Source organism: Lagopus leucura, unplaced genomic scaffold (assembly GCF_019238085.1).
Source record: "Lagopus leucura isolate 7727_CA_CO unplaced genomic scaffold, USGS_WTPT01 Super-Scaffold_741, whole genome shotgun sequence".
Taxonomy (NCBI): domain Eukaryota; kingdom Metazoa; phylum Chordata; class Aves; order Galliformes; family Phasianidae; genus Lagopus; species Lagopus leucura.
The window spans coordinates 4,758,978-4,774,059 of NW_024962256.1; the positions used below are offsets into that span (position 1 = coordinate 4,758,978).

The 15,082-nt window shown below is 39.2% G+C and overlaps 1 protein-coding gene across 21 annotated transcripts in view; it reads right to left on the reverse strand.

The window, feature by feature from the left end:
• Positions 1-445: 445 nt before the first annotated feature.
• Positions 446-15,082, reverse strand: part of ABLIM1 (actin binding LIM protein 1) — a 169,258-nt gene continuing 154,621 nt past the window's right edge. For 7 of the 21 annotated variants that reach the window (XM_042863831.1, XM_042863825.1, XM_042863836.1 and 4 more), the window contains 10 exons: positions 14,900-14,947; positions 12,561-12,707; positions 10,992-11,086; positions 10,775-10,862; positions 9,742-9,803; positions 9,370-9,430; positions 8,575-8,582; positions 7,261-7,335; positions 4,469-4,549; positions 446-3,163 (listed from right to left, as the gene is read on the reverse strand). In XM_042863831.1, the coding sequence (XP_042719765.1) occupies positions 3,050-3,163; positions 4,469-4,549; positions 7,261-7,335; positions 8,575-8,582; positions 9,370-9,430; positions 9,742-9,803; positions 10,775-10,862; positions 10,992-11,086; positions 12,561-12,707; positions 14,900-14,947 (779 nt within the window). In that variant the 3' untranslated portion in view covers positions 446-3,049. The remainder of the gene's footprint in view (positions 3,164-4,468; positions 4,550-7,260; positions 7,336-8,574; positions 8,583-9,369; positions 9,431-9,741; positions 9,804-10,774; positions 10,863-10,991; positions 11,087-12,560; positions 12,708-14,899; positions 14,948-15,082) is intronic. The other 14 variants (XM_042863834.1, XM_042863826.1, XM_042863838.1 and 11 more) reach the window with 6 other exon arrangements.

The following is a 15,082-nucleotide window of genomic DNA, read 5'->3' on the forward strand; positions in this document are numbered from 1 at the left end:
ACTAGGAAAATGATTCACTGATTACAAAGACAATTCTCCCCAGGGCTGCATTTCCTTTTTATTAGGTGGGAAGAGCAGATTAAAGTTGGGAAAGTGCTGCAGTGACAACTGCTAAGAGCCCACTGCAAAACACATGCTGGCTGGCTGCAGTGTATTCAGGGTGTGAGATCTTTGGGGTGCGTCTGCTTATAGGTGGCTGGGATAGTTAACAGGAACTAAGCATAGGCATGACACTAATGCTCAGAAAACCCTCATGGTCTCAATCAGAAATAAAGCACTGACTATGCTCCACACCAGCAAGATATGAACCAGCACCAGCCCAAAAATCCACTTAGGAGATTAATTGTATCTGCAGCATCTAAGCTGGCTTCTCTTCATTCCTACCCATGCTGCAACTGCAACTTTAAATTCTCAGCTGATAAGGCAGACACAAATTATCTTGTCATTTTTCAAAGGCTGGAGGAATGGGTTCTTTTCTTTTTTTCTCTTTTGGCTTTTTTTTGAGGGGAGAGAGAAGACAACCTGCCTTAGTCATCTCTGAAATGACTGGGTAGATATTCACATACACTGTTCAACAACCTAAAGCTGAGGGCTGGCAGCTCACATCTGTGACAGCAGTCTTTGTATCAGAAAGGTCTGTTGTCAAGGTGACCTGAGATACCTACAAAGCCCACTGTGTTTGGGTGGCAGCAGCGCAGCATCACCAATAGGATACGGATTGGTAAAGTTTAGAGAATTTTAATACTTTAAATGATCAAATCCAAGTGTTCTTCTCAACATAAGGCCACAATTTGCAGGTAACATACACTGAATTTTGGAGACTAGTGCTCACAAAGCTTATGACTGTAAAATGGATGAGGTTTCAGCTATCACTCAAAAATGCATCTCTAACTGCCAGTGCTCCTCGCTCCCATTTGTTTCTCAGTGTTCCTCTAAAGCCATTTCAGATGCTTGTTCTGAAAAACGAAGTAAAAAATGTTGAACTGATCCTTGCTGTAATCTCAGTGAAGTCCAGATAGCCAAGCCACACTCAGCTGCATAGTACAGTGTTCAGTGGGGACCTGTGTTCAGTGGGGACAATGCTGCCAGGTCTGCATGTGAGAACATTCTCAATCACACCCCTTGGACCCACCATTCACTTAGCTCCAGAGCATGGAGCACATGAACCACAGTGACCTGCTCTAGCAGGACCACCTATACCAGCAAAGATGGGGCAGGATTGGGCAGTCCTGCACATTCCATGGTGAAATGCCATTTGGTGACATACAGAACTCAACACAGTGGTAGTGAACCTCACAACTACGTGGGACTGTTTCCTCTTCCTGACTTCCAGATTTTAACTCTAATGTCTAATGTAACAGAAAATACAAAGGTTCTGACGTCTCCAGTGCCAAAAGTTTCTGCATTAAGAATGAAACCTTGATATTCTTTGACAGACACAGAACCTAAATGACTTTCTCCAATACTAGGAGATGGTCATTAGTGCAGTTTGCATTGGCAGTTAAGCATCAAGAAGAGAAAAAGCTGATGCTGCAGCCACAATGCATTCATTCAGTTACTTTGGTGCTCATGTCCTTCTCTGTATAGGACCTGCCCAGAAGCAGTTAAGATATATATATATATATATATATAGGCAGTTATTTTTCAAGCTGCAATATAGTGGAAGAAGACTGAAAGCAATAAAAAGTTCAACGCAGCTCAGAAACCACCTTGCATGATTTCTCTGTCTTCATAAACCAAGTCAGGCACAAAGGGAAATAAAAATAACCAAGGCTGGAGCTTTGAAGCTTCAAGAGAGGAAAAAAAAAAAGATACTGCACCTTCCTTCCCAAGCAGAAGTGAAAAACTACTTTAACTAAAAAGGGATGCTTGGCCCCATGCACTGTGCCATACTGACAACAGCAACTGCAATTTAATCAGATAGTCTCTATTGGCAGAGCACGGCACCTTGGTGGTACCTTTCAATTCATAAACATTCCTCCTAAAAAGGGATGATAATTTATGTTGACTCGCAGAGAACCACCTTCCCTGCTGATGTAAAATCCACTGCAGTCTAAGGAGCTGTACCTAGTAATTAATTACTAGAAAGGAGTCTGTCCAAAATCTCTGGGTGTGAACCAGGGCACACTTAAAAAAGCATTTTCTCACTCTATCATTCCCACCTTCAGCTACCCATCTGTTGGACTAAATTACAAGAAAACTGACTCTTCTCCATCATTCCCATTACTCAGGTGATCTTACATTATTTGACTGGTTAAGCTCCAGCCTTATTAATTCAAGCAGAAAGTGTGGAAGAGGGAAGACCGACAACAGACACAGCAATTCACTTCCTACATCCTAGCAAATATATACAAGTACAAGGAGTCTGCTTTCTGAGAATTCAACTGGTATGCATGTAGGTGAGCAAAGTGCCCACCTCTGCAGATAGTATCACACAAAGATGCAGTTTCAAAAGACTGCCGGTGAAGAAACAGTTGTGTGAAAGACTGGACGTGACCATATGGATGTGTTACAAAGGGCTTCTCCTTCACTATGGAGTATCTGTCTTTCTCTCCATATATACACATATATACACATACATACACAGATGAGTAGATATAAATACATGTGCGCACACACACAAACACACATACATATATATATATTATATATATATATATTTTTTTTTCTTTTCCAGTTCTTGGAGTGGTTACAACTACTTTAGTCTACAAGGCATCCTAAGGGCACTTCCTGGCTCTAGCAATAAAGTTCCATCTTGTTATGGAGAGAAGTAAAGGGAATATCACTGAGGGAGAAGAAAAGTTTCCTATCTTGTATATTTATCATGTAAAAGGCCGACACCTCTGAAAATTATCATTGTTGTTTCTGAGCCCAGATATTTTCTCCCTGTGTTGCAGGAGGGCAAAGGTTCATCTTGTTCAACTGCTGTGTGTAGAGGTGCCACTATGCGGTTTTCCCTTTTTAATGGGTAAGTGGATGCTTCCAAATAGTTTGGATTGCAGGATACAACATCCTACACGTCATTTTTAGTTGTTTGTTTAAAGGGAGATTAAAAGAGTTTTGCTTTTTTCTTCATGTCGTTGCGTCTCCAGAGAGGTAACTTGTCAAACTCCTGTATCGTCATGCCAAATATCTCTTGGAAAACTTCAGGTGCTAAGTGACGCTTTAAAAAAAGAAAAAAAAAGAGGGGGGGAAGAAAAGGCAATGGTCAGTCAAAGCTGAAAAAGATGCAATGGGAGACAGGAGTGCCTTAAGGGATTTCATGTCACTCTAGATGCCACTGCAAGATCTAGCGATAGAAGCTTGATGAAATACCAAAACACGTATCCAAGTTGTAATAAACCTGGATTCTCAGTGCACCAATAACATTTTGCTGTTTGTAACCTCGTCTGAAAGGTTACAAAGGGGATCAGAAGAACTATTTCAGTTGATGAATGAGCAAGACAGAATAAACAAGTTGTCTGAAGTTGCCCAACATGCAGTGATAGATAACAGAAAAGAAATAGCACTTGCATGCCCCTCTCCAGGCTTTAACTAGTCATCTCTGTTCACACAGAGAAGTGCAGGCTCTGGGTTTAGGTGAGCTTTGTTGAAGGGCTGCAGGTTGAACGTGCCACGTTGCAAACTTTGAGAAGAAAGACATCTGGCCAGACTAACTGCCCAGCACATTTCTCTACCACAACTGAAACATGTCTTGTGTGAGTTATCTCTGTTATTCCTCTGCCCTAGAGTGCACTGGACAGATAAAGTCCCTCCTCCTGGTGTTAACATAACACCACCTTGAATTTCCATTAGCTAGATACATGATTGCTATCTAAAAATGTAAATCAGTGGGTACTCACCCGAGTTGTCATGCCTTCTTTCATGCATCTCCACAAGATTAATTAACTAGAAGTAACCTAAACATCCCCCAGCAAGAAATTTCATTGGGCTGCTTACGTGTAACCCACAGATTGGTGGACAACTTTTATTTGTTAGTAGAGATTTAAATCCTCATGTTTTTGCATAATGAGTCACTCTAACACTTACCAACGAATCAGAGAAAGTTAGACTTTGGATTCTCAAAGGTGGTTGGCACTGGCACTTCACTGAGAAAGGATGCAGGCCCAGACAAAGCTTTGCCCCACTCTGACATGGGTCTTATCACTGTGAAACGCTTGACCAATTTTGGTCTTTTTTACCAATTTGCAAGTATGAAAATAATTGCTTGAAAAACAAGGGGGTTGTGAACAGCTCTGCCCAGGAGCAGGGGGACAGAGGCATTCCTGCTCAGAGATGTGTGACTCCTGGCCTAGCACCACTTGCTGAGAAGCTGCTGCTTCCTCCCCGTCTGATTCCTTCTTCACCATTTACTGCTGAGAAATCTTGTTAGTCTAACAAGGGCCCACACGTTAGTGTTTGAGCTTTCAAGTGTCCAACAACAAACAACTTCAGCAGGAAAAAGCATTTAGGAACTTGCTTCTCTTACCTCCAGCCTGGTTCTGTCTACATCTTTTAGTATTTTATTTCGCCCTCTGTTGGTCACCATGAGTATTTCATATGGAAAAATCTGTTAACAATGTATAAAAAGGGGAAAAAAGAGAGGTATTTACATTTCAAAACAAAAAGAACACAACGTGTCTTAATTTCATAGCCACGCAAACATTCTTTTTCCTTTTCAACGAAAATTACAGCATTTCTTTTTTGAAAGATGCATGAAAGACAGGCCAATCTGGACAAAGCAAGAACTTGTTCAGTATCAATGTCAAACCGCCTCACACATTTGAGGTTCTATGTACACTGATTTTTATAGTGCACATAACATATTAGCTGGCTTTGTTAAGACAGAGTTCTCTCTATTCAATATACTTTCTCATCTAGCAATGTACAAATTTTAGGGATTATTAAGATACGTAGATTTGGCACTCATTGGTCTGGCTGATGGTTGCCAAAACGGACAGCTCTAAGAAAACAAATTCAGAGGACTCTTAAAAATACATGAACATACATCTGACAGTCCATCTGAAGGAACAGTAACTCTGAAAAAGCAAGATATTCATTAGTGGGGGCTACTGCATTCAACAAAATTCATCAAAGGATTTTCTTTGCTTGTTTGGACAGTTAAAGAACATACATACATGGACTAAAGAGATGTTTTTGTATTCATATTCATCTTACACATCTTCATCTGCTTCAGAAGAGTATCTGTCCCGTACATATCCCATTACATTTCCCTTGATTTCCCTCTACGTTTCAAATAACATCCAGAGCTTATACAAATCAGCTACTGCCAACAATTAATTCCTGGATGCATAAATGATTTACTTTTTCTTCTACTCGTACAGGTTCTAAGTTTGAAGTAAAGTGTTTAAAGTCAGTGGGTCTCAGATCAGTTTAATGCAACAGAAACAACGATGCTTAAAAAGGATTTCAGAAAACCATATGGATTACAACCATTCCTGGCAAACAAAACTGTTTTAGCCAGATACTTGCCCACTAAATGAAATCACCAAAACTCTCCTGGACAAGTAGCTTATTTATAATAAAATTCTATTAATTATTTAACAACAGAAGAAATTCCACCAAATCAGGTTCTGGGTAGTACTAAGCAATTAAGTTAATTCCATTGTAAGCGATTACCCCAATGAAATGCAATAAATAAGATTCAGGCACCAATGAACACACCACGGAGTTTATTGTAAGTAATAATAATTTAAGTAATGTGTGCTTACATACCAGCTTTAAGATAGGATTCTTAGGAGACTTTGACATTGTCACAATGGTACAATTAAGTCTATACTTTGAATTACATTGTTTATGTTCAATAGTGGAAATGGCTACCATATACAGTATTAAAGGAAACTGAAATGCAACTCTTCAAAATACTTAAACAGGCAGAGTTTAAGTCAAGGTCTGTGGTCATAAGTACATTTTATATTCAGGTATTCACAGTAAGGTATGTTAGGATGCACAAATTCTGTCCCTTCTGGTGAACCGCTTGGTAAGATTTGGGCTTTCTGAAATTTACTAATTTTCACTTCCCAGGTGTTTCAGGCTGACACTGAGTTGGCTTTTTTCACTTCATAGAATCACAGAATGGCTTGGTTTAGAAGAGACCTTGAAGGTCACCTCGTAGCCACTTGATCAGGTTTAAATTACTGTTGGATCATTGACATGAACAGAACTGCCACTTAGCATAACCTCAGGGACTGGCATAACCTTTTTAAACATCAACAGAAAGCGAACTGTACTCTCATGAACATTCCCACAAATTTTATCATTAGTAGTATGACAGAATTCGTAACCCACCACAAAATTCCAAATAACAGGATGCATTAATGGCAGTGAGGGCTGTAAGAAATGCTATTGCACTGAAAAAAAGAAATCATTTGGAATAAAAAGCATAATCTCAGAAGTCAGGGATGTTCTCAAGGTCTATACTTACATAGTATATAAAAACATTTGTTCACGTACACTGCACTAGGGTCTCAGCTCATAACGCTAAGGTTATTGCCTTCTACAATTTGTCTGGGGGTCACCTGGAAGCACAAGCAGTAACCTGGTTTGCATATAAAGCTCCTCACTTAACTGCAGCAATGCTGATCCTTGCAACTCTGGGAAAACCATGATTTCTCAGAAGGTTCACCAGCCACAGAGAAAGTTGCAAGATTTAGAGCACAGCACTGGCTGAAGCCTTTCTATAGATTATTTTCATTTTTGACTCAGCCACCTCTAGACACAGCAGCAAAAGCATTTTTATTTATACCTTAACTCATATTCAGCTGATATTACCTCTTTTTCCCAACAAATCTCGTAACAAAGTTCTTATATAGGGAACTAAGCATTATATAAGATTTCAGGCACCATTAGCCTCAAACCAGAGATCTGTGTTGAGCCTCAGCCATGTGTTGTGAACCATAATATCCTGCGTCACTTTTCAAACATAACAGATCCAAGACTTTGCAATCAAGTGTGGTCTGCTATTTTGGCTATTGAAAGCTTGACAGAGAACTAGCTATTTACTGAGCCCTTCAGTATCTTCATTGTGTCTCTGAGAAAGCCTGCTCCACCCAAAAGGAGCACACTGACTGCCTTCAGCCGGAGTATGAATACCCAGAATAGGCAAATTCCAGAACAAAGGGAAAGGTTTGGCACAAAGGGAGAAAGGATTGAGATGAGGTAAAGAAGAACAAGGGAACCAAGACATCTCCTGTATTTTATCTGCATTTCACAGTCAAATCTTCATTATCTTGAACGAAAGTGAATAACATCTGCACTTGCCTTTGGCTCCAACATGTTAGGCATAGATACTCCTCTGTCCATTCTCATTCCAGGGACATGACCATCCGGAAGGGACTGCATCAGATACAGGTATACATCAGACACATAGGTTACACACACAGAGGGTAAAGGCACTCAAGAAGTGGTGAAAACAAAGGTGAATTTGCACTGAGACTCCCTTCAAGCCTTATTGCTTACTCTGACCACACAGGACATTGCCATGGTTACTGGCAATCACTTCTCAGAAGCATGTTTTCCTGAGGCATCCTTCCACCCTCTCTACCACTACATTTTCTGACATTACTGGGGCTGGATGGACCTGGGGTCCCTGAGAGAATGGCAGGCCCTTCCCAACCCCAATCATCAAGTAAGGCTCTTATCTGGAACAAATACAGAGAAGCGTAAATTCAGATTCTGCTCAACAGTACACATAAGCAGCCTGTCTGCCCTTCATGTCACTTAGTGTATCAGCCAAGGTGTTGGGTTGGTTTGCTTTTTTTTTTTTTTTGTGTGTGTGTGTGTGTGTGTGTACAGTGGAAAATATTGACTATGAACAAGAACAAGGATAGGGCTGTTGTCAAAAGGTACTGTTTTGACACAGGTTCAATTACATCTTGAATATAATACATGAAGAACTCCTCTCTTCTCCCATAATCTTATTTTCTTTCCATTCATCACAGTTTTGATATATCATTAACAAATACATCCACATCATTAAAACCTTTCTTAAATTGTCACTTCATAATGTGATTGTGCTGAGGGGCCAGCCAGGCTCAAACTATTCTGGAAAAAATCCCTTAGACAGGTTTTGGGATAAAAGGGTTAATTTTTGCAAGCATGTGTCTTAATAGCTCATCTGTGATGGTAGCACTGTAGAAAGATATTGATTAGTCATCTTGTCTGAAGAATAAATTCCAGGGCAAAAAGGCTCCTGGTATGGAAGAAAATTGCCTCCAGAAAATTATTTCAAAGCATCTCTGGGGCTGGTACTAGACAGGCTGGAGATAAATCCACCCTCAGCTGTCCAGAAAGAACTATTGCAGGCAACTCGTATTTGAACAGACAGTGGATTTTATCTCAGACTGGTCTGAGCCTTCTCAACCCAGTTCTGGGGAGGTACAAGGAAGGAGGAATCTGAGACTGTGCCTGTTTTTTATCAATTAAGAGTCTACATTGGTGATTATGCTTAAACATGCAGGTAAATCAAAGTTAATGTCTTAAGAAACCCTTCCCTGTAGCAGAAATTCAGACTTAAAAAGAAAGTGGATGCTTTTAAATCCGTTGTCAGTTGATTGATGAAAACCCGTACTCTACCTGGAAATCTGAAAAACAAAAGAGAAATCTCATCAGCTGCAGAGGGTTGAAGAGGAGATAGACACAGTCTGCCAGATAATCCTTGTGTTTTGTGATCCACTTCATCTACTCAAAATCCCACCTGATTCTATACAGTCAGCAAACCTCCCTACTCTAGGTCTTAGTTTGTGAAGAGCAAAGCACTCCCTACATTGCAGACCACTTCAAGTGTGCTTCTCAGTCTGGAAAACTAAGTCACATTAGAAACATCAGAGGCAGAGAACCATAATAGTTGGCAAATAAATAGCCTACTGATATTCAACTTTTTAGAGCATGATTCACCTGACAACAGGTAGCTCTGTAGGATTCCTTCACAGTCTATAAAGAGACACAAGCAGAAGCTTATGATCTTTAACCATAAAGTATCTAAGACAGAAGGGATCAGTCTCACTTAGAAGGCAAATCTGTCTCTCTCCCTCTCTCTCCCCCCACCACTAAGCTCAAACATATTCAAAATATTAATTCAGAACATATTTCAATTACCTACAGACTATCACCTGCTTCCAATGTGAACAATGCTAAAGCATGCTCTTGGCAAAAACAGGGATGATAGAAGATTTAGCAAAATAAACCCAAACTTTTAAACATGTACTTGCAGAGTTTGAGTGAACTATCAAGTTTGCCCAGAGAAGTTAAAACCACTTAACAAATACAAAGAAAATCCACAATCTTAATAAGAAGCAGCAGAAATGAGCACTCATCGCAATACATTCTCCATATACAATACATAAAAAAGTGGCATGTGAAAATCCTTACCTCTAACCCCACCACTCACGTCCCCATAACTGTTGTACTGACCAAAGTCTGTAGACACCGGCTGTAACAGGAAAAGAGGGACATGCACATAAATGCACAGTTCATGGCTTCACCAGTGGGTTGATACAAGAGAAGTAACAAATTGTTTAAAGCTGTTCTTTCCTCAACTTCCATAAGCTCTCTTGCATTGCTTTCTTGTATTTTTAACACTAAGTTTGTGGGGAGGGAAACAAGGTTTTGCCTGACTTCAGATGATCTTATGAAAAAGATCAATAAAACTTAAAATCCAAAACAGTTACTAGGGAAATAAATACATGAATACCACAGATGATTAAAGTTACTTTTTGAGTCTCAAAACATCCATCTCCTTACCCTGTGAAGTCCATTTTTTCCATAGCCAGGAAGAGAAGAGGTTTTGGAGGCTGAAGCGTGGGCTGTTGAAAAAGAAAGGGAAAAATTGTTTATTGAAACAATCCCATGGAAAAGCAAAAGTAAGAACATTTGAGAAATCAACTTGCAGAAAAAAAATACAGATGAAGAACTAAGGGGAAGCTTAACCAACTGAGATACGCTGATTTCAAGAAGCTAACGTCTCGGTTCCAAACTATCACAACTTTCCATACGCTCTGTAAGTTACATGCAACACAATCATGTCATAGTGCCAGGCTCAGAATCAAAGTGACCTCTACTAAGCTGAAAGTAATGAGAGCAAAATAACTTTCCAGCCTTCAGATAGATAAGAGTATTGCTATATATCTTACAATAATACCAAGAAGGGGATCAAAAGAATCCAAGAAGATTAGCACTGTTTGACTGGATAGGTTTCCTGTTTAGAGTCCTATTGTATTTCACTCTCCTGAAGTGGCACACCTGAGTTACATGTAATCATACCTTCTAAACCTTTAACAAATTTTTTTTCCACTCATCCTATCTTAACTATTATTACATTCATATGCTCAGCTTCTGCTGGTGCACAAGCCAATATACATGAATAGCACACACTGCTCTGTGTTCCTAATTTTTTTGCTATAAGGGAGAAAAGGCTCTTTAAGTCATGTAATACTGCTACTGACAAAGGTTTTGGCCCTGACTTGGCCAGGACAAGGATCAGAACAGACAGTAATGGCTGAATTCAAACAAATCTTAGAACGTGGCAGCCTGATCTGATGTTATAGTCATCTTATACATAACACAACACTTCCTAGAACATGACGGGGTTCAACTCCATGAAATGGGAGTAAAACAAGGCATTAGCCCATCCTTTTCACGGAAGAACAACAGAATACCACTTATACATATCAAGCAATCTCCCAGTGGTGCCTCTGATGGAAAAACACTGAGTATGCATCCATGTGGCATTCATTACTCACAGTTCATTATTAGCTTCATTGCCTAGATGAATTACCTGGAGAATCATAACGACCGGCAGAAAAGGCTGACCTCTCCTTTTCCATCTCTTCCTTCAGTATCAATTGTCCAAGACCAGAATTAAGCTACAGACAGCAATTAAAAATATATGAATAAAATAAAACTGGCAGAGGAATTATAAGTTGCTTACGTAAATAGAAGGGGCAATTTTTGGATGGTGTTTAGAAGCAGTATGAAGATAAGGTTATAATAACCTTCATGAGCTGCTCCTCCTGCAGCTGCCGACGTCTCTGTAGCTCCTCATCATCTTCCTCTCTTCCACTTGACCTGCGTCTCATGTCTGCTCCTGCTCCCATAAAACCACAGTACAGACAGCTTTGTGTATCAGTTCTTTCTCAGTTTGATTTACCGAATAAACAAAGAAGTATTTTCTTTCAAATTCAAAAGACTTATTCAAAACTTGCCCTCCATAAAACTCATTCAGACAGCCTGTCCTATGGCTATCAGGCTTCTTATGAAATCAACAAGAAGCTGAACTGCCCATAGGTTTCCAATCGAGCAACAGTGTTTTTGGTGTCAGGGTTTTGCAAGACTTCAGTAAAACAGAACTCCTATTTTGACAGTGGTGCTCAGTCTAGCTCTGCAGCAAAATATCACACTCAAAAAAACCAAAAAACAACAACAACAAAAAACCCAAGCTGAAAAATCTGAGGGTTGAAGATTTTTCAGTGCTTAATCCCATACAATGTCTTTATTTCTGAATAAAATATGACCATGAATACAAATCTATAGTTTCCAAGAAGTTTGGTTTAGTTTCCCAGGTGTAACTAAATCACCTGAGAGCCAATGTGCAAAGCAGCTTAACTCAAAAAAAAAAACAAAAAACCCAACAAACTAAACCAAAATTGTCATCCACTGCCAGGAATATGAGTTAAGAGCCAACATTTCCAGGAAAGCCTCCACCTCTGACACATGGCATAACAACGCTGTGGTTACAACAAGCACTGTCAGGAGAGTTTCAGGTATACAGATGTTATCACTACACTGTCACACAATTGCCACTGCATACACAGCTCCTTTGACTGATCATTGAGCAATCCCATCCTGCCACCTTTCCTTGCACGTCACAAAAATCCTGTTCCCTTCACATCCCTTCACAGAAACCTGAAGGCAAGGTCTTCAGCACATCTGACATGACTTCATAAACCAACCAGGCTATATAACTTATTCTGTACTACATTTTACAAGGGGGGGAGGAGGGGGGCCAACAAAATCAACAGAAATAACATAATATTAAATAAGTTTTAAAATGAACATGAGCATGACTTAAAATAAGATATTTGCTGAGCAAAAGAAAAATACAGTCTGTAGAAACAGTAACTTTGACAAAATGGGACTTTTTTAGTCCATTTTAGTCCATTATATGCAGTCCTTGGTTCTTGTCATGAAAACAGCCGTGTGGTTGGAAGCAGTGACACTTTCTGTGAATATTTACTATTAGCTTAGGACTAAAAGATCACATAGACAGTAACTGAGAGAAGTCATGCATGTGTGATACAACATACTGTTTTTAAATCACAATATGGGAGTTCACATAAATTTTCTATGGATTAGTATTTGTGTGATTACTTCCAACATCCTTTTTCAGAATCTCCTCTGCTCACTAGCAGTTATAAAGACAGAGAAGTGCAGAGTCTCACCAGAATAACTGCACTCTGGGGCAATCACTTGGAGCAGGCACAATACTCACAACCTCTTCTGGCAGCTACTTTACTGATCAGAACCTTTTAATCCACATCACTTGTAGAATTCTTTTTGCATACCTATGGCTGCAAGGGAGGGAGGACCTGGCCAGTGGTCCGTCTCAATCTTTGGTATCTCGTTGGGTGCTGGTGCATGAGCTGCTGGGAACTTGGAGGACTTGATGATATCCTCGGAGGACTTGCTCTGTGCTGCCAAAGCAGCTGCATCTAGATGGCAATCAGGGAACTTAGCCATGTAATAAGCTATATCAATATAAGAGGTTTCCATATTTTGGCAAGATTTACTGATTTACAAGAAGGACATTTTCAAATCCAAACATTTTCATGTTTTGCCTTTCTAATTGCAATTGGAAACAAAGTAATGCTTTCCTCTTGCCGACAGATTAGAATCAAACCTTCTCATCCCACAAACCCACCCCCAAAATAACCCTAAATCAGCTTTGGGTTTTACTAAGGTTTCAGAGTGTTAAAATGATCAGACAAGAGTGAGAAAATTTAGCCTAACAGTATTTGATGGTATCTCTTAAAGACCACCAATGAAACCAGATTTATGCACTGGTTTGTCTTCTCTCTAGAGTAAGAAAGCAAGCAGATCAGAGGGACAGCATTATTTTTAACTCTACTGATGCTGATTATTTCCTATGCTTCTGTGAAAAGCTGCAGAACAAACAAATAAAGGAACTGTATCTTTCCTGCTGCATGTACTTGATTATGAGCATGCAGTAGCAGTAAAAGGAGATGCCAATTTATTTATTAACTACTAAACTTCATTGAGATCAACTTCGCAGGGACAGCACTTCCAATGAAATGTACCTCATCAATAACATGTATCAGTAGTCGGACATTCATTTAAGATAGCAATCAAAGCCAAAGTCACTTAAAAGGACATGTGAAGATGTGCATTATGGCTTTCACATCTTTACATTAAAAATAATAAAATCCTACAGGATTTAGTTTGCACTAAAAGCAGCCTTAACCATCTCCCCTCTGCAAACTGTTAGTCCAAATCACCTTTCTCTTATATGAAGCCATCATATAAGACAAAAGGATTCTGAATGTACTTCTTGCTTTTGTTTTACGCAGAAAGACATCTGTTAAAGCAATGAAGTACTTTGTTACTCATCCAACACATTCAGGGTACTTCAGGAGAATCAATATTAGAAATCACGGGGAATTTTGAGAATTTTATGATTGAGAAACTACATGTAATTATAGGTATGGAGGAAGCTGGTGAGGGTTTACAAAAGCATGACTTCAAAGAGTACTTACGTACTTACTTATTAGAATTGGTGATGTCAGTGGTTAAACATTCACGTGTTAATGGGAGATGAGGACATTAAAACCATAAAAATAAACAAAAGTAACGTTAAGACTTCTAAAATAAGCATAAGATTTGAGAACTTAAAAAAGAACAAGGAAAGAAACCTGATGTAAAACTACAGTGGTGTTCTTAGCAATATTCACTCCTGTCTACAGAATGGACACCCTGGGCCTTCTTAACCATCTCAGCAAACTGTTCACCCAAGCTCTGTAGTACTGCTAATTTGCTGTTTCACTGGATAAAGAGTCTGCAAAGGGATGAAAGGTCTTTAAGTGGAAGTCACTTTTCTTTCACCACATTACATGCAATTTCCTAATTAAAATTTTCTATTGACAGCTGAAGGAAATAGCAAACACTTAAAGGTTCCTTGCTCTGCACTGTTACAGACCAGCAAAGCAGTTGGCTTCTGCCATCACTGTTATTCCAGACTTGCTAAAACAACATCTGCTCTGAAAAGATTAGAGCTGAGTTGGATACTGTTGTACAAGTCAGAATCTAAACACTGGAACAGCAGATAAGCCACACTCACTACCTGATCAAACCAGAATCAAGAATCAAACCAGCCCTGTCAGTCACCTACATCATTTTCAATATAAAGATTTGCTAGAAGCCAAAGTACATTTGGAATTCCAGTCTGTCAGTAACATCCCCATCATTACTGTCGTTGACATCAGTAATTGTACTTTGTCTGCTTAAAATAAACATAATCCACAAAGTTCCTGACAAAGAATGGACTGCTGTTAATCCGTTTTTTCCATGATCAAAATCTGTATTCTGAAAACATAAACTGAAAGAAGTAAAATACAGGAAGGCATTACAACTCTAAAAAGGTAGCAAAATCCTAGTTAATGGCAATTTTGCTGTTAATAGCAATGTGGCCAAGACTTAAGCCATAAGATTCAAATAAAACAACATGCTTTAAAACATAACCACCCAGCAGGATGTGCAACAAGAACTCTTTAAAGCTTGGATTACTGATTTTTGATGCTTTCAAAGTAAACACTGAATGCTTTTCAGTAGTCTGTGTGTATTTTAGTTGACGCTCCAGATTCGATACAAAAAAAGAAAGATAATTTACCATGTTGCTTGTAGATTGGTGGCTTTCTGTAAATGTTGACACCTTGGTCTGTGAAATGGAGAAACAGAAAAGTGTTAATAGGAGAACTACTTCAGTTATTGGTAAAGGTAACACCAACACTAAAACAGTAGACAGACCAAATTAAGGATGTAGGCCAAGAAAAAGCCAGTGTTACACAGAATC